Genomic DNA, 18,776 nt, shown 5'->3' on the forward strand with positions numbered 1-18,776 from the left:
TAATTTCGCTATGAAATTCTCTATGCGAGAGCGGAAATCTTTACCAACCAAATGCTCAATGGCATGAAAGCAGAATGCTGTACCTGCAAATTAGGGCACACTGATCTGCAAGATCACACATGTTTATTAGTTTTGATGCAGGGATTTTTTTGTGTGTTTGCCAGGATTCAAGGAAATATGCTTTGCCAATATACAGTATTATTAAACGTACATATTCAATTGAGAGTGCTTTAACTTTCACAACCCCGCAGAACCAGGCATGCATCTAGCTGGCAGCTGCACTGACGTGATTGCAAAACAACAAGATACCTTACTATCTACTTATCTATTAATTTAATATCGATAGGTAGTGTAGCCTACCAGCTCACCTTTTGCTGCACTACTATGTTCGCGTAGCACATCCTCTTGCTTTCTGACAACGTGACGCATTCCAAAAGGAATATTTGCTAATTCTCACAGTCTCTCCACACTCCCTTTCGAGTTCCTCGTTCTTAACTTTGATTTATACTTCGAATTTATTAGGCTATAAGGTTTGCAACTTCACTAAAACAATGTTTGAACTCCCTCAGACTTATTTCGCTGGTTCCCAAACCACCATATCACGAAGCGCATTCTGGGTTGAGCGGGCGGCACTGAGCGGCCTGAGGTCCGCTGACACGCTCTGGTCACAACTGCTGATTTCTATACAATATCAGTTGATAGTTACTCACTTTAAAGCTTAAAAAAGCAACCAAAAGTGTCAAAGTAGTCCATGTGACTTGTTTGTCATATTCCAAGTCTTCTAAAGGTATATGATTACTTTGTATGATGAACAAACCAACATTTACGTCATTATTCACTCTCAAATCAAATTAAATCAGTGGGACATTTACCAGTAAAGGCAACCCAACAATTTTCTTGTAATTTACCTGGTTGCATGTGTGAAAGGGGCTATATATACAGACCCCAAATCAAATATGACAACACATCAGTAACATTAAGAAGACTTACTATATGACACATGAGCTGCATGAACTACTTTAATGACATTTTGGGTGCTTTTTAAGCTGTAAAGTGATTCACTATCAACTGCTATTATATGGAAATGAAGGATTGCGACATTCTTTAAAATATCTCCTTTTTTTGTTCTGCAGAAGAAAGTCATATGGGTTTGGAATGACATGAGGGTGAGGAAATGATGACAGAATTTTTCTTTTTGTCTGAACTATCTTTTAACATATCCAATAAACAGTTTGTATTGTCATTGGTTTTGATTTCCTCAGGCAACAATACTGGAGCATGCAGTGAATAAGATCTCCTTCATTGCACGAGATGTTACTGACAGCAGAGCGTTTGGCTATGTGTGTGGTGCAGAGGGCCAGCACCAGTTCTTTGCCATTAAAACTGCACAGCAGGTCCATCGAGATTTTATAGAGCATTGCTCTTTCCCTTTTTACACATTTATGCTTTGGGCACACACGACAAACACACACACTCTTTCATTACCCAGTGGTTCATAAACACACACACACACACACACACACAAAACACGTCTTTGAACCACAAACAATAACTCATAAACCATTTGGAAACATGCTGTTTAACACGTTATTTGTGTTTCCACTCAGGCGGAGCCTCTTGTTATTGACCTGAAGGATCTTTTTCAGTTAATCTTCAATATGAAGAAAAAAGAAGTTGAAGGTTCAAAGAAGGTAATTGACCCCTGCAAAATAAATAACCCTGCTGACAAGACCAGCTTGACCAGCATGCTATTCCAGTGGTGGTCTAGGTTAGTTTATGCTGGTTAGTGCTACAGTAGTTAGAACCTGGTTTAGTTGGTGGACCAGCACCGCCATATTGTTCATCAGCAAAACTTAACCAAGGAAGTCTTTCTGGCTAGTCAAAAATCCCTGTTAGAACACCAGCACACCAACATCTCTGTTGTGGACCAGTATTCAAAACACAACAGATACTGATGTCCAGCTATGCTGTTTCCAATAGGGGAAATAGACCTTTCAGATATGAGCCATACAGTTCAGACAAATCACCACTTGAAGAAACTTACACACATTTTATACATTAAATGTGCTGTAAATATTTATTTATTTATTTTGGAATACCTTACATAAAGATACACTGCTTCCTGACAGATTTCATTGAAATATGTGTCCTGAGAAATCACACCTCATTTTGTCTCTGTATACAGCAATAAAGAGTCAGGAGCCTGCCCTGCGCTTTTTTAGCCAATTAGAAAACAAGCCAATTAAAACACTATCGGACTGAATCATTTGCCATGTTTACAGTAGGTTTGCTTTTGCTAACATGCCTTTGGAAGGGTTTTGGAGAGAGAACATATGGTTGAAGTGAGCAAAATGGCTAAAATCGCTTACAGCACCTTTACTATTTTAAAAACACAATCAGTTTGTATAATCACATTTATTTATACCACATTAGTGTGTGCCCATTATTTTCTAGCTCATTGACATACTAAAGCATGTAGGCTTGAAACATTGCCATCTAGTGTGAATTTCTGTTCATCTGTGTTTTTATCTGTTTTAATATGTGGCTTGCAGCTTAAAGGCAAGAACATAGCTTACTCTATGCCAGTATGTGAACACAGAGGCTTCTAGCTACGCAAGCTCGATTTCATGCATTTGTTGCATTCCAGAATGTGTCAGACTGCAATTCATAACATAGCGCAAGTACGAGTTGCATTCTCAATGTTGCCGCAAGGGGTGCTATAGTGGACATTAGTGTGAACTGTCTGTTTCTTGGGTGAGTTTTCTCTTTTAACTCAACTACTGCCATGGCGCAGCAACAGTTTGAAGAGAATAATGCAGAGCAAGTAAGGTAAAGTCAATATATTTATAGCAACTTACCTGAATAATAAAAACATGCAATTTAATGGCACAGACTTTTGAAGGTTACTCTATCGCCCCCTTGAGTACTGAGGTTTGTACCCCCACAGTAACGCTAGAATGCATGTTAACTACATTATGTTCAATTGGACCTAGTGGTGGAGATTTTGATTCATTTCAGTGACTCGATTCTTTTGATTCAGCAGATCATCTTTCGTGATGACTGATTCGTTCATGTCAGTTGCAAATGAGTTTACCAGTAAAATTCAGTTAGTTCATGACACGAACAAAATGACCGACTAGTTCAGTGAAGGCGCGTATTCGTGCAGTGGGTCCAACTAATGATATACTCCTTCACAGCCCACTCTCTAATGCTATTGGCTCGCGCTGAAGTCAGACTTAACAAGCACGACAAAGAAAGACAAATAGAATTTGCATGTCTACAAATTTTACAAAGACACATATTAAAATAGAGTTTAAACTCCACTACCATTTTTACCACAAATGGTAGATCTTATTTTCCCAATATTTTTCAAAACGCTGGGCTTAATTATTACCAAGACAAAGAAAACGTTTAGGAAAAGCCTAAATATCTTACACTGTGCATCAAAGCACAACATTTCCATCAGTAATTCATGTCATTTTTACTGTATATCTTCAGTCATTTTTACACATTCATAAATTGGGGATCATGTTTTGTGTATACCTATAAACTTGTCTTAAGTGCATTTCACCCCTGTCTTGTTGAACACGACTTACTCACATGCCGAACTGAACGAATGACATGCCTCCATTTAATTCAGTCATTCAGCAGATCGTCGTTCACAAGTCATTTGCGAACGAGTTTACCACTATATTCAGTTCGTTCACGAACCACCTCTCTTCTCGTTCAGAATCGAATGACCGACCAGTTCAGTGACGTAGCGTATTCATTCAGTGGGTCTAACCAATGATATGTTCTTTCACAACCCGCACTCAAATGCTATTGTCTCGTGCTATTCGCCTTATTCAACCCCACTCCTTTTCCATGCTCCACTCTTCCGAATTTTGTCATCTAACTTCCTGTTTGTATTTAAGCTACTAAGAATAGTTGATGAAAATGGATTATGTGTGGGAGCACAGAAAGTATTTTTCAGAAAGACTTGATGGTGTGAGTCTACAGAACTCCTTTACTATGTGAAAATGCTAGTGAGGTATTTTTTCTGTCACTCTAAGTGTTAGTTTTTTCCGACACCCGAGGCGGTAAATTGGACCACATTTGGACAGCTATGACACACTACGCTTTTCATAATACAAGCATTTAAAGGAGCAATATGTAACATTGACATCATGTGTTTAAAATGGGTACTGCAATCCAAATTCAAAATACTGGAGAGAGTTGTGTCCCCCGCCCCTCCCCCCAAACTCAAAGCTCTCGTGGGTTGCCAGGTTGAGAAACACACAACAGGAACGAGCAAACTGACAATGGCAAGCGATGAGCCTTACACTGTAAGTTGATCAGCTAATGTATACGTTTGCAAAGTTTTTATTGTTTGCAAATTATAAACCAGCTCATGTGGATTTTTAATAAATCTGTCAATGTTAGCTAGATGTATTACTGGCTTCCATGGCTGTGTTTGCCCGCTAACTTGTTTCAAATCTGGCAACCTCGGGTGTAGAAATACTACTGGGAAATGGGCAGTGGGCCGGATCACACAGGCCAAAACACAAACAGAAATTCCGGCCCGGAAATTTCAAAGTAGAATATACTGGCTTTAGCCTTGTATTCGGAGAAGCCAGAATTTCATCTTAGCATGTTTCCTAAATCTCTGATAACATATTATGCAAATTTTATGCTTTAGTACAGTAAATATATTACATATTGCTCCTTTAACTGTTATACGTGTAATTCTGCTAATGGTAATGATTTGTGTTAAAATGTGTAGTTGACGTGAAATTTCCAACAGTGACAACTTGTATTATTACGTAAGTTAAACATTAAAGAAAATTACAATTGTACTTTTTAAAATTAATTTGTCACCATACATTTTTAGAGGCTTAAATGTGATTAAAATTGTTGTAAACAGAATATAAAATAAAACATACACTTTCACATGTGTATGTGTGTGTGTGCGTATAAATATAGTTGCACCCCTCACCCCATCCCGGTTTAACACACAAAAAATCTGTTTACCTTCACTATAACGCAATGGATGAATGACATGAGAAGATGGTCAGAGGTATCTTACGAGATATTTTAATGACTTTGTGTTGTCTCTTGGACTTTCATGAGTACGGTTGCACATCAGTACATCCACAGCTTGAAGGTAGGATCTTGTGTATTTATAAATGAAGTACTCTTCTTTTAAAATCTCCCTGCTCTGCTTCCAGTTGTTATGACACCCCCTGAACACTTCAAAATACTCATGAAAGCTTTTGACAACTCTATATCCTGTAAATCCACTTCGCTAGCTAATTACACTTTGACATCAACACCATAGATAGAACCGCTAGAACGGAAGTTCCGAGACTTTCTTTGATGCATAAGGTGAATAGGCATGAAAAGTAGCAGAGCTCATTGGTCTCGAAAGGGAGAGACATCAGTGAACGAGAAATATAGTCAGTGTATGGAGGTGAACGAGAATGATTCGTTAACTTAAAAGATTCGTTCAAAAAGGCTGATTTGTTCACGAACAAAACATCACTAATTGGACCAGCACTCGCATCTGCGTATTTGTACTTGCGTGAAGTAGGTTTTAGACCTAAAAGGGCACTCAGTAATTTTTTTTCCTCATTAAAAAACGTTTTCCTCCAAAAGAAATGAATAGTAATTTTGAAACATGTAACATACAAAAACATGACCATTCACATGAAGACTCCAGTCATATCAGAAACCTTGTAAAGCTGTTTTATTCTACATGGAGAGGGTTCCCTCATGGGGATAGATATTGTTGAGGCACACTTTTGCTTGTCACATTATTCTGATTTGTATTTCTGTCTTGCTAGTACGATCTTGTTTCCTCTCTCGGATGAATCCAATAAAGTGTTTGAAGTGGGTATTGACATATATTAAATAAAGCAGCTGCTGAATGTCTGTCATATTGTTTTTGCCAGTGCAACCTATATCTTAATTTCTGTCAATCTTTCCCCCACAGAATGGCACTGAAGCCTCACACAGTGACAGAAAAGTGAGTAGGCATTATTTCATCACAACGTCACTACTTAGAATACATTGTGATGTAGTTAACACGTACCAATCAGATGGTCTCAACGTTACAACAGAGCTTTCAAACCCCTGTGGAAGACTTTTGTTAGTGGCCACTATCCTGAACTCTCCACATTCACTGCATCAGATGCCAGTAGAAATCTCTTTCTCTCTCTGGCCCGATTCCTAAAGCCTCCTGCTGGGTTGTCTTCATGTTGTGTTCACAAACACCACACTGCACCTAAACTACTCTCCGCAGGGGGCAGAAGCTAATGAAGTTAGCAGACAGGAAATCTCTGAGATGCATCACATAGCAGCTTTGGCCATTCTTACTCCAATCTTTTCACTCACAGTCTTTGGAAAAACACAATTCTCCTAATTCTCTCCACTGCTCATTTCCTTCCATTCATCTGCCTTCTGTGTTTTGGCAGCACAGTATGAATGGCTCTTCTCTTTGGCTTTTTGGTTGCTCAGACTCTGTTTGGCACAGAGTTAGTCTGCTCAGGTTCATGTTTTTCCTTTTTCAACTCTGTTACAGTGTGTTGAACAGCTGGACTTGTTTGGAGACATGTCGACACCACCTGACTTAAACTCCCCCTCGGTAAGACTAAACAGAATCAGTCAACACATACTGTTATGATGTTACAACAGGCTCTAAATATACTAATACATGTCTTGTAAGACGTTTACACACCAAGGTCTGCTTACTAATGTTTGTATGTACAGTGACATTCTACTTTGTTACATACTCTGCTGTATTACATTTACATTTATGCATGTGGCAGATGCTTTATCCAAAGCAACTTACAATGGTATATATTTTATCATTATTTGTGTTTCCTGGGAAATGAAACCCATGACCTTGGCATTGCTAGTGCCATGCTCTTTCAGTTAAGCTATGTGTATAAATTGAGTGTACTCAATCATTTATTCACCTTCATGTTGTTCCAAACCTGTAAGACCTTCTTTCTTCTGTGAAATACCAAAATTTCAGTCACCATTCACTTTCATTGAGCGCATTTATATGCACGATACTACACAATTATGCTTAATAAGCTGATAATGTGTAGGATCATGTAAATGCTTTAAATGGGTTCCCTTTTCAGGATAAGCGCATAAAAGCCTTAAGCATAAACCGGTCCACACACAGATTTTTTACTATTACCCCAATTCGCATCACATATAAACACCTTTACCGGCGTTCTACCGACTTATCCAATACGTGGATAAAGTGTTGGGTGCATGACTTTTTATGTTTTTATGTCAAAAGCAGGGTCTGACATGACAATTTCAAAGTTTTCTTGCGAAGTGTTTTGAATAAGCTGATTTTGGTAGTGATCATCAACACATTGGTGTGCATAAACACTGAAAACATAAAGTATATGGTGAATGAGGCTATCATTCTGCCTAATATATCCGTTTGTGTTACACAGGAAAAAGATATACAGGTTTGAAACAACATGAGAGTCCACATTATAATCTATCTATTATACAGTGAATACACCAACTCGTTTACCAGACCAAAGCAGCATTATCCAAATGAGATACAGTATTACACTTTTTTGAAAGACACTAGTGCCATTGAGACAAGTCTCATATCCTGCTATAGTCCTTGTTTAGTCTCTGGTTGTGTTCTCACAAAGTGCTTGATTGATCCCAAATGAAGAAAAGGTGGTCACGAGGACCTGGGTGCTGGCCAGTAAAAACAACTAGCACAAGAATTTCAACAAGGCTTAGTTGTTAGGTGAGGAACTACTCACTAGAGGTGCTTTTAGTCCATATGAGGAAGGTTTTTCCTCAATATGATGGATTCTAAGGCCTCTGAAAGTCTTAGGCTGCATGAGGTATCCATGGAAATAATTAATTTTGCTATTGAAAAATCAAAAAGAAATCAACCATTTTTATCTTGTTAGAGTATTTATTTTCATTTAAAAATATTATTGACACTTCATTTACAATTAGTGATTTTTTTAAAGTGATTTTGATGCATTGTTCTGTTCTTTGACTAAACATTGCAATGACTGTGAGAGATCAAATGAAGGTAAGGTCAAGTGAAAAAATATATGTTTATTCACAATTGTGATTTTTACTCATCCATTTATATTTGTACATTATTATGTTTTGTTGTCAAAAGCATGGTATATTGGGGATAAAAATCGGGGGAAAAAAATTCATGAATTCCCATGTTGTTTGCTTTGTACTGCCTTTCTAATTCATTCAGGGTTACCACAGTAAAAGAAAACCTGGAAATATCAGGGAGTTTCCTGGTTTGGAAAAGTCATGAAAAACTAAAGTGAATATAAATGTTTTTAGTTTTGCTAGAAAATATTTTATTGAGAGACATAGTTTTTTGTAGAGTTTAGAGTAAAACTTTCAACTATGCAAAATTATTCTCTCACCTTACTGTTTTATTGGAGACATTTGAACACTAGTCATTTAAATCTTTTTCTTTACATGCCCTCTTTAAATCTATAAATTCCAAACCAATTGGTGTCTCACATACAAATGGAAATCTGCCTCAGCAATCTAAAAAAAAAAAAGATATGAACCAGTTATATCCTAAGAATGAACATTAGTCATGGAAATTAATTGTTCATAAAGTGTGGAAACCCTGTTTATTCGGCCACACAGCATCTACATATGGAGAAAGTTTATTGTACTTCATGCATGACTTCACTTCATCTATACCACAAATAAGTGCATGTATTATCAGTCAGACATATTTATCCTTCCCTTTCTGCTTCCATATCTTCTTTCAGGAGTCTGAGGACATCCTATTGATGGATCTGTCCACTGAGATAGACAGCAATCAAAACTGCGTTAAAGGAAACCCTTTTACCTCATCTTCTGTCCCCAGAGCCCAACCCAGCCTCTTGCCTGAGAACCCCTTCTCCTCTCAGCTCAACTTCTTCCCTACCCCTATCCATGACCCGTTCAGCGATGACCCATTTTCCAATAGCAACAACCAAACAATCAGAGACGACCCTGCCACAGCCAACCACAGCCCTAATAGTTATTTCAATGGTGGCCCTAAGAATGGTGACTCTGACTACTTGGGCCAGCAGTTTGACCAGCTCTCCAACAGGACAGTCATCCAGGCCCTCAGTAATGACCAGTGGCCTTTAGATGGTAGAGTTGTGGAAGCGTCAGCCTGGACTCAGAACACTGTGTCAGCTCGGGAGCAGAATAGACATGGACATGTGACGCCTAATCCATTTCTGGGAGGTTCTGAGAAGATGCAGCCAGTGCAGAATGGAGTGAAGCATGAGAATGAAGGCATGGCTGAACTGCCTATCAATCAAGCCAAGGATTCAGTCCTTATAAGCCCTCCTCCATTTAATACAAAAGCCGGGAGGGGGAGGAGGAGTGTAAAGGTGAGGTTATGATTCAGATCGTAAGTTATTTGAGCCACAGACCCCTGTAGGATGTTTTTCTTACTCAAATTAAAGGGATAGTTCACCCCAAAATGAAAAATACAGTTATGATTTATTTACCCTCATGTTGTTTGAAAATGATTTTCTAAGAACAGAAAAAGAGATGTTAGGCAGAATATTATCCTCAGTCACCATTCATATTCACTGTATGGAGAAAAAAAAAGCACTGTAAGTGAATGGTGACTGAGGTTATCAGTCTCTAATGTTTTGTCTAACATCTCCATTTTTGTTCCACAGAATAACAATAGTCATATGGATTTGGAACAACATGAGGGTGAACTTTAAAAGGGTAATGAAATGGAAAATTTTCCTTTGTATTTAGACATATAAGAAGTAACTGTACTATAAAAACATACTGTAAATTTCAGAGCTCAAAACTTCCTCCCCAGTCTAAAAAGAGCATTTGTAGTTCCCACCCTGCTGAAACGTCTCATTTTGAAAACCGTGTGTTTGTGACATCACGAGATATTGATCAGTTGTATTTACACGCCACACAACGTGTGTCGTCACACCCTTGGCCCCGCCCACTGGCACTCAGTTAGTATTGTAAACAGAGGGGCAGAGACAGACCTAGTGTGACCAACAATTTCTAAACAACAAAGGGGACCAATCTGGACTATTTTAAAAACAATTGTGCATATAACATGCATTACAAAGACGTCTTTGACCGTTGTCATGTTTATCGCACCACTTTTAAAAGATGTGGGGTCAGTTACAACTCAGAAAAGGAGACTCCGTTCTACTTCATTCAGCTGCTCTGCGTCTTGCTGTTCTTGCGCCCATCTGCGCTATTTTTAATTGTTGGTGTATGTAAACAAGCACTAGTTGGACGTCTTTGACCATTTGGATGCGTTTCTGGCGATCTGCGCCTCAGTGCACTATGTGTGTGCGTTGTTTCACTGTGGTGTGGACTGTGTATGTGCGGCTAATATCAGCGTCGACTGCTTGTGAACCAGTCAGAGTACGAGTCAGGCTTTGCAAAGGAACTGTTATTGAAGAATGGGCAGTTAAAAACATTTGGACTTGACAGCAAAACCGTGAGTAAACAGTTTCATTCATGAATATTTCATATGTTTTGACTGTTTGATAGTTATGGTGCTGATGTGCTTGAGTAAACAGTTTAATATATTTGGATGCAATGTGTTGGATGTGCGTTATGTGTAAACCCTGAAATGTAGTTTTATAATGTTTTGGAGAGCTTGTTTATTCTCTTCCAATTGAGTTTAAAATATGGCTGAATTTGAGGGGCTGCAGGATGCTAGCCAGTCAGAACAGTGGCCGTTTACACTGAAGTTTAAAGGGGACACTGAGGCCAAAACTGAGCGTTTCAGGGCCAGAGACAGGGTGGAAAATTATAATTTATTACTAAACTATGACAGTTGTGGTGCAAAAAACTTTACTGGCGTTATCAGTGGACCTCAGGGAAGATAATAAAATTATTATATTTTAAATAGCGTTTCATGGCCTCTTTATATTTGCATCTCTCTGGTCTTGATGGTTCAAAATGTGCATGTCCCTTTAAGCTCTCTGATTTGAATTGAAATCAGATCTAACACCATTTCATGATCTGGTAATTTTTTTTTTACCTCAATTTTTAATGCTTCAGTGATTTGTGCTTACAAGGTAAGGATTGATTTGCTAATGTGTTTTCAATCATGTTACATATAAATATTTTCCAATGCCCTCCTCTGGTGGTAAAGGCCATACTTTATTTTATATAATAATTTGGCATGCTTGTTTGATTCCTGTTCTCTAGTTGCCTTCAAATGAAAAACCTGGGACAGATCTGTTTGCTTCACCAAACCAATCCGAATCACCATCTCCTCAACCCGAGAATGGCACTGTCAACTCCGTCAGTCTATTCAGCAAGAGCCCCACCTCCACTGACACACTCACAGCTCTTGGTAAGATGCTCGAGACAAGAAATAAATAATTTCACATTTGTGCGCTGCTTTCCATACTGTCAGTTTTTCTTATTCAAATGCACATTTGAGCTTAGAATGAGTATAACTGTCCCCAAGCATTAATGAATCATGGTTTGTTGCATTGATAAATGGTTAAGATAAGTAGTTGTTTTTTTAATGTATGAAAATGCTTTTTGTATTTCTAAGAGACAGACTAGAATATTGTAATTGTAATCCATGCAATTCATGTCATAGGTTAAATACACACTAATGCATTTTTGGTTAAAAATGCAGTGATTTTGCTATATGTTTGCATCTCTCATCCATACTGAAATGGCATTTTACTCCACAGAAAACAGAGACTTTTGAAAACACTCTCTAGTGCCAAATACTTCGGAAAACAATGACATTAGGAGTTTTCATTGAATCAGAGTTTTCAACTGGAAGCGTATCAAAATCACAACCTCAGTTACCAATCACTTTCATAGTGTGAAAAAAGATGCAAAAAAACTGAATCCTGAATTTTGGGTGAACTATACCTTTAACATTTAACCTTCCCTTATCAACACTATGTTTGCTCTTAATACTGGTTGCCTCTGTACGTCCCTTCACCTTCAGTCTCCGCTCCTGGGGCAGCTCCATGGAACCAGCCCGTCTCCTCCATCTTCCCCAGCACCACCTGTGTCTCTCAGCCTTTCACCCAAGCACCTATCTTCTCCACTTCTCCTGTGCCTGCCTGGGAAACCACTCCTGGTGGTTTTGGAACTTCTCCTGCTACCCAACAGCTTCCATCATGGAGTCCCACCCCAGTCTCCAATGGATTGAATAGATCCAATGGATCCTGGAGCCCACAAACAACCCTGGGGAACCCCTTCCAGACCAATGTATTTCCACCAACTGCAAGCCTTGGGCCTGATGGACAGCTGAGCTCCAGTCCCCCTCCACAGGTTCCACCTCGGGCTGTACAAACCAAAGAAGCTCCAAAGTTGGACAGTAATGCTTTTGTTGACCTGGATCCTCTAGGGGAGAAGGAGAAGAGAGATATCAAGGACATGTTTAAAGATTTCCAGATGGCAAAGCCACCAAATGTGCCTGCAAGGAAAGGTAAGCTCCATCACACATCATACCATTATTTTTTTATCATCAGTTTTTAATTTTTCCCCTATGACCAGACCCAGAGAAGGATCCAAAGATTCAGAATTACGCCCATCAGTCATAGAATTATACACATCCCCGCCTCTGTTGATTAATTTCTTATTTTGGCTAATTTGAGGATTTCAGCTACCAAAAGTACCAATAAGAGTGTTGTACTCTCAGCTCATTGTTTTGTCATGTTTAAATCTATTCCACAGAATTCTGCAGATTTCTTCCCAAAGTTAGTGCAGAAAATTTGACCTACCTATGACTGTAGTGATTAAATTTTTGTAGTCATATAAACACTGTAGTCATATAATTATTATTGTCACTACACAGAGATGCTGAATGTAGGAGGTCAGAACCCATTCAACAAGTCCTTTGGAAAAGATCTGTTTGGCACACCTGTACCTGCCACTGTAAGTATATGTGTTGATAAATATGAAACATTTTATGGTATTAGCCTGATCTCATGAAAATCACGTGACTGGTGACATTTTTGCAATATTATAGTGCATATTGAGGCAGTTGCAAGGTGAAATGTCCACCGAGTAGTGCTAAAACAAGTTAAGTTTTCACTCACAAATGAGGTTTGTAAGGGATGATGTACAGTCTGCTGGTTGTTATCGCAAAATAAACCCAGACAGGGTGATCAGGACCCGATGTAAAGCCAAATAAATAAATAAATGGATATGAAACATTGATATGTGGAAATTATTTTATTAGCTTACTTGTAGAGATCGCACAGTGATCCGAGAAGCAGGAAAGATGACTCACAATACCCGAATGAGCGGTCTGATATATGAAGGTGCGGTTGTTACTCTGAGATATCAGACTGCTAGATGGCAATGTGAGACGAAAAACACAATTGCTAAAGCATCCAAGTTGTTTTGGGGTGCTTCTACAGTATGATACTTTTCTCAGACAAGCTTATAAATGAATGTACTTGGTTATGTAATGCAAACGTTAAAAGTCATGCACTATAGTAAAGGTGTTGTAATGTAATAAGATAGCATTATGTAAAGAACAGGGCGAAAAATAAGTCTTTATGAACTGTTAAACTGCAGACAGTTTTACTCTTGATTTGTGTAAAATGAAAGTCATTGTTATTGTAGTGCCTCTAGTGTCACCAGGAGACTGATGGGATACGTACAAAGAGCCATGTAAAAATCATTATGTAAAAATGTAGGTATAATAAAGTGTTTCTAAGTGTTTCTATTTTGAGGTTCTCTTGTTCTGACATCCTGGTGAATAGCTGCACCTTACATTTTAGTTTGTTTTTCTTTTCATTTTGCCTTTGCAGATTGATCGTCACATAAAGGCAGTGGGATTAGACCCTTTCAGAGACCCATTTGGAAACCCATTTGCATGATAGCCAGCCACCTTAATGACTCCATAGGGTCCAAGTAAGGATCGAATAAAAGTAATTTAACAAGAAATTATGCAAAAACACTTCCATCACTGATGTTTGTTACAGCTTTATAATGTTTCTGTTCAGCTCACTGATGCATGACCACAAGTCTCCACTACAGCTTTTCGTGGAGTACCTTCATTATTATTTAGCTTTCACACTAAAGTGCATCCTGTTCAAGAGCAGGTCTCTTAGCTTTGATGCCACATCCATCCTGTAGCAGTATCTGAGAGCCAAATGAAGTCTGTGTATTCCTCCTTTATTCATAAACCAGGATCCATGTGTTGGTAGTGGACAGCCTGAAAAATAAACCATCATCCAGTGCTGACCTCCTTTTAAAATATGGTTATAACTTACAATTGCACATTCTATTGAAACAAATATGAGTTGTAGTGCAGTTTGTGTTCTAAATGATGGAAGGGTTTTCTGTACTAAAAAAAAAGCACTCGAAAGAAATGTATCATCATACATATACAAGTATTCTGTACCATTAGACAATGCATTTTCTTTCTTCATGCAGTATTATGTTTCACATTTGTATGTTTACGTTTCAAAACTCCTTATGACATTTATCAAAGCTTTAACACATGATTTGTCACCAAGTAATTTGTACGATTTACTGTATGCTTGGCATGCAAACAATTACATCCAGATTTTTTTTTTTTTTTTTTTTTGCATCTCATTGAATGTTGATTACTTCATTGATTATTTGAAATGTTCAAACATGAGCAGACATAATGGACAGTAGAGAGACGATGTATTCAACTTTTGTAGGAATGCTTTGATATGATAACTGTGCAATCTACGCCTGATGATCTGCTCTGTTCTGATCACATACTGTACTGACCCATTCATTATAAGAGAGCCTGGTAGATTGCACAACGGTGCTGGCTCTAATCAACATGTATGTGAACTGAACCCCTCACTTTAATGTTATTTTCTACAATCTTTAGTCAGTGCTCCTTTATTTGTCAGGTGGTGAAAATGCTTCATTTACTAATATATACAGGATGTACTGTCATCAGGTTGAAAGTTCTCTGTTTTTATTTTGATTTTACATTGTATTGAAAGAGTAATCCTTAATTTTACCATTGGCATGTTGTCAGTGGTATTACCACTACAAACACCTTCAAAAAATAATATGTACCCATAACATTCATTGGTGATGATGCCTGTATGTTGTACAGTTCAGTTCATACTGATTAAGCAATTATGGATAGCACATTGTTTTGTGCAAAACGAGATCATCCAGAACCATTCAGGTTATACTTGATATAAGCATATTGATGTGTCTATCAAGATCAGTGATATTGTACTACACTGCTCTTTATTATATTTTTCTTTTCCTATTTGGTAGGTGGGGAAGAAATATTTTTCCTCCTGAGAAATTAAGTGGGTAAACATACTGTATGGTATTGCAAGGCTTATCAGTGTAAACCTTGTCCATAATCACTGGTATCCATTCATCACAGTGGTATCAAATTTAGCAAACAAAAGGAATGTGTGTACTATACTGACTGTACTGGATGTTTGAGCCTTGATAGAATGAACTATGTGAAATATATTTGTGTGTACATATATAAATATCTGCTCTGTTATGCAATATGCCATCTCTACCTTGGATATTATAGAACTAAGGTGTTTTTAAAAAAATGTAGCCGCTGCAATAAACTGGAATTTTAGTTAGTGGAATAGATTCCGAATTGTCCTATTTATATTTTACAAGGTTTTTGTTTTAATCTGTAAGACCAGTAAGGTCTACTTGACAATAAAGTGATATATATTTCATTTTTTTAAGGTTTTATTACCTCTTATTTGAGATCAGTAAAAAGGAATTCAATTGATATTTTTTCTAAACACAGTAAATATTGCAATTAAGGCCATGAGTTGAGAGTTGTGCCTTCCTGCCCCCTTAATCAAAGTAATTAAATACTGTAATTAACATAATATTAGGCCTTTATACAATTGGTGGTACTGTCCCATTATTGAAAAGCACAACACAAGCATGCTTGATTATGTTCTGATTTGTATTATAGTAAAGATCACTTTATAACTACTAGATTGCACAGCTAATATTTTGTTAAGCTCCCAATAAAAAATTCAGTGAATTAAATAAACTGCTTGCTTCTAAAGACATTGTTCAGAATGGAATTCTAGTGTACTGCTTCCAGCATACTGCTCAGTAAATACTGCCTACAATTCACAAAAATAACATGTGAATCATTATGCAGAATTTAACAATAAATGTTTCAAATAGCGGTATGCTGCGTTGTTGCCACATGTTTAATTCAGCCACTCACTGAATTAAAAGTTGCATGTTTAATTTAGTGTGACGAACATACATTATATCATATATCAGAAATAAAAAATTATATTTTTTTTGTGTGTGTGTGTGTAAATGTGTCTTTATTATGTGTAAAACTGTGTGCTATACAGCACATTTCGGGAAATGTAGAAGGTTAGCCTGGTATTCCACGAATACATAAATTGCATACTGTGCACAGTACTATCTGCATGTTACTGCAGAAATAGTAAGAGTGTGGTAGTATGCTATTCAACACAATGCAGAAATAGTAAGAGTAGTACGGTAGGATGCTATTCTACATAATGCAGAAATAGTAATATAAGTTTGGAAATTCGCTACTCTACATACTGCAGAAATAGTAAGAATAGTACAGTAGTATGCTATTCTACATAATGTAGAAATAGTAAGATTAGTACGGTAGTATGCTATACTACATAATGTAGAAATAGTAAGAGTAGTACGGTAGGATGCTATTCTACATAATGCAGAAATAGTCATAGAATTCTGGAAATTCGCTACTCTACATACTGCAGAAATAGTAAGAGTAGGACAGTATGTTATTGTACATACTGCAGAAGTATTAAAGGGATAGTTCACCCAAAAATGAAAATTCTCTCATTTTTTACTCACCCTCATGATATCCCAGGTGTGTATGACTTTATTTCTTCATAAGAACACATTTGAAGAAAAATAGAAAAATATCTTAGCTCAGTAGGTCCTTAAAATGCAAGTGGATGGTGATCTGATTTTTGAAGCTCCAAAAATCACAGACAGTCAGCATAAATGTCATCGATACGACTCCAGCGATTAAATTAATGTCTTTTAAAGCGACATGATCGCTTTGGGTGCGAAAAAGATCAATATTTAAGTACTTTTTTAAACTCTAAATCATGCTTCTGGTCAGAAGCGGTATGTACACGATGTAATTGCATTGGTATTTGAAACACGTGTGAACTGATGCACGTGAGTCACAGCTGGAAGAGCAGTGCTGTTTACAAGTGAGAAGGAGGAACGCTGTACAGTATCTTCATTGGTTCTAGTTTAGATCTGTTTTTATCTGTTTCTTTACTCACAATGGTGCGTTTGTGTGCTTATCTTGGATGTCTCAACCAAGTGGAAAACGTGAGATTATATCTGTATCATGGCAACGGTAATACGTCACATGAGAGACCGCGTGATCTCCAACCTCGTGAAGCTTACCGTAAGAGATGATTTTGAGTTAAAAAGTACTTATATATTGATATTTTTCGCACCAAAAGCAACTGTTTTGCTTTAGAAGACATTAATTTAACCGCTGGAGTCGTATCAGTGACGTTTATGCTGACTGTCTGTGATTTTTGTTGCATCCACTTGCAATTTAAGGACCTACTGAGCTAAGGTTTTTTTTCTAAGTTTCTTCAAATGTGTTCTGGTGAAGAAAGAAAGTCATTCACACCTTGGATATCACGAGGGGGAGTAAATAATGAGAGAATGTTCATTTTTGGGTGAACTATCCTTTAACAGTAGTATGCTACATACTGCCAAATAGAGTAGATTGGTAGTTTGCTAATGTTAAAATATGCAGTCAGATCAAAGTCTTTCTATCAAGTCAGTCCACAGTCGGCCATCTTTGGAACGCTCTCGGGAGGCAATTTCAAGTCATGCCAGTGCAGCTCCTGTCTACTTGAATGGGGGACACACCAAAATCTCAAAAACAGTTGGCCAAGATTACAATCAAAGAACATATTTCAAATCAGCAATAAAATTGAATAATATTGTAATCATAAATTGTGCTTCTTTACCTCATATTAAACTAAAACACGCAATTTTCCCAGCTTGTATAACTAATGCTCATGCGCGTTAGCGAGTTGATTGACAGGCAATGTCTGTATCTAAAAGGTGATTGGCTCTTTTCCTTTCTACATCCGTTGACCATTGGGTGCTCAGAGCTCCTTGGTTGGGTGTTCCAATTCCTGCCATTCATTTAAATAGAAGTGGCCCGTCTCTGCTAAATAGTCTTTGTTCAGATGCAGTTATTAAGCGATCTTTTAAATAATCTTAACACATTTGTAAAGTATAAGTTGCAGTCAGTAACTTTAGTGTGATTGGTTTTTAGTATTAAAACTATTTTGATTATTTGCTGAAACTCTGCTCTTTAGGCTATCATAAAGTGTTATTTATCAAATTCATAGCAGTGCATGTGGATAGTGAACTGACAGTCTACGAGTGTTGCTCCACATGTGTACTATCAGTCATAGACTTTTTGAAACTGCTGGGTAGTGTAGATCTTAAGCGAGATATAAGAGCAGACACAAATTACGGTAAAAACTACAAAGACCCACAATGCCTTTCTCTCCATGAGCGGCACTTTGGATGGCGTGGTGGTGATCGCACCGGCCGGTGCAAAGTGACATTACTGCAGGGGAGCCATGCGACAAATAGAATGACACCGTTTTGCAACTTTTAACTCGACATTCACAGTGACATTCACATGTTGATTTGAACTGAAGTAAGGCATGTTGCTTTTATGTTGTCATAACACATTTAAAGTTTTATCACATGTAATTCAGCTTCTTTATTCTGCATCC

General features: G+C 37.6%; 1 protein-coding gene across 2 annotated transcripts in view; it reads left to right on the plus strand.

Moving 5' to 3' along the window:
- Window positions 1-16,285, plus strand: part of LOC127439625 (disabled homolog 2-like) — a 41,283-nt gene extending 24,998 nt beyond the window's left edge. Inside the window, exons 5-14 of one of the 2 annotated variants that reach the window (XM_051695835.1) lie at window positions 1,263-1,394; window positions 1,608-1,691; window positions 5,972-6,004; window positions 6,560-6,622; window positions 8,781-9,395; window positions 11,212-11,359; window positions 11,978-12,463; window positions 12,833-12,912; window positions 13,797-13,899; window positions 13,992-16,285. In XM_051695835.1, coding sequence (XP_051551795.1) covers window positions 1,263-1,394; window positions 1,608-1,691; window positions 5,972-6,004; window positions 6,560-6,622; window positions 8,781-9,395; window positions 11,212-11,359; window positions 11,978-12,463; window positions 12,833-12,912; window positions 13,797-13,865 — 1,710 coding nt within the window. In that variant the 3' untranslated portion in view covers window positions 13,866-13,899; window positions 13,992-16,285. Of the gene's footprint in view, window positions 1-1,262; window positions 1,395-1,607; window positions 1,692-5,971; window positions 6,005-6,559; window positions 6,623-8,780; window positions 9,396-11,211; window positions 11,360-11,977; window positions 12,464-12,832; window positions 12,913-13,796 lie in introns of both variants that reach the window. The other variant, XM_051695834.1, reaches the window with a different exon arrangement.
- Window positions 16,286-18,776: the final 2,491 nt, after the last annotated feature.

The sequence above is a fragment of the Myxocyprinus asiaticus genome, chromosome 4, assembly GCF_019703515.2.
Source record: "Myxocyprinus asiaticus isolate MX2 ecotype Aquarium Trade chromosome 4, UBuf_Myxa_2, whole genome shotgun sequence".
Classification (NCBI taxonomy): Eukaryota; Metazoa; Chordata; class Actinopteri; order Cypriniformes; family Catostomidae; genus Myxocyprinus; species Myxocyprinus asiaticus.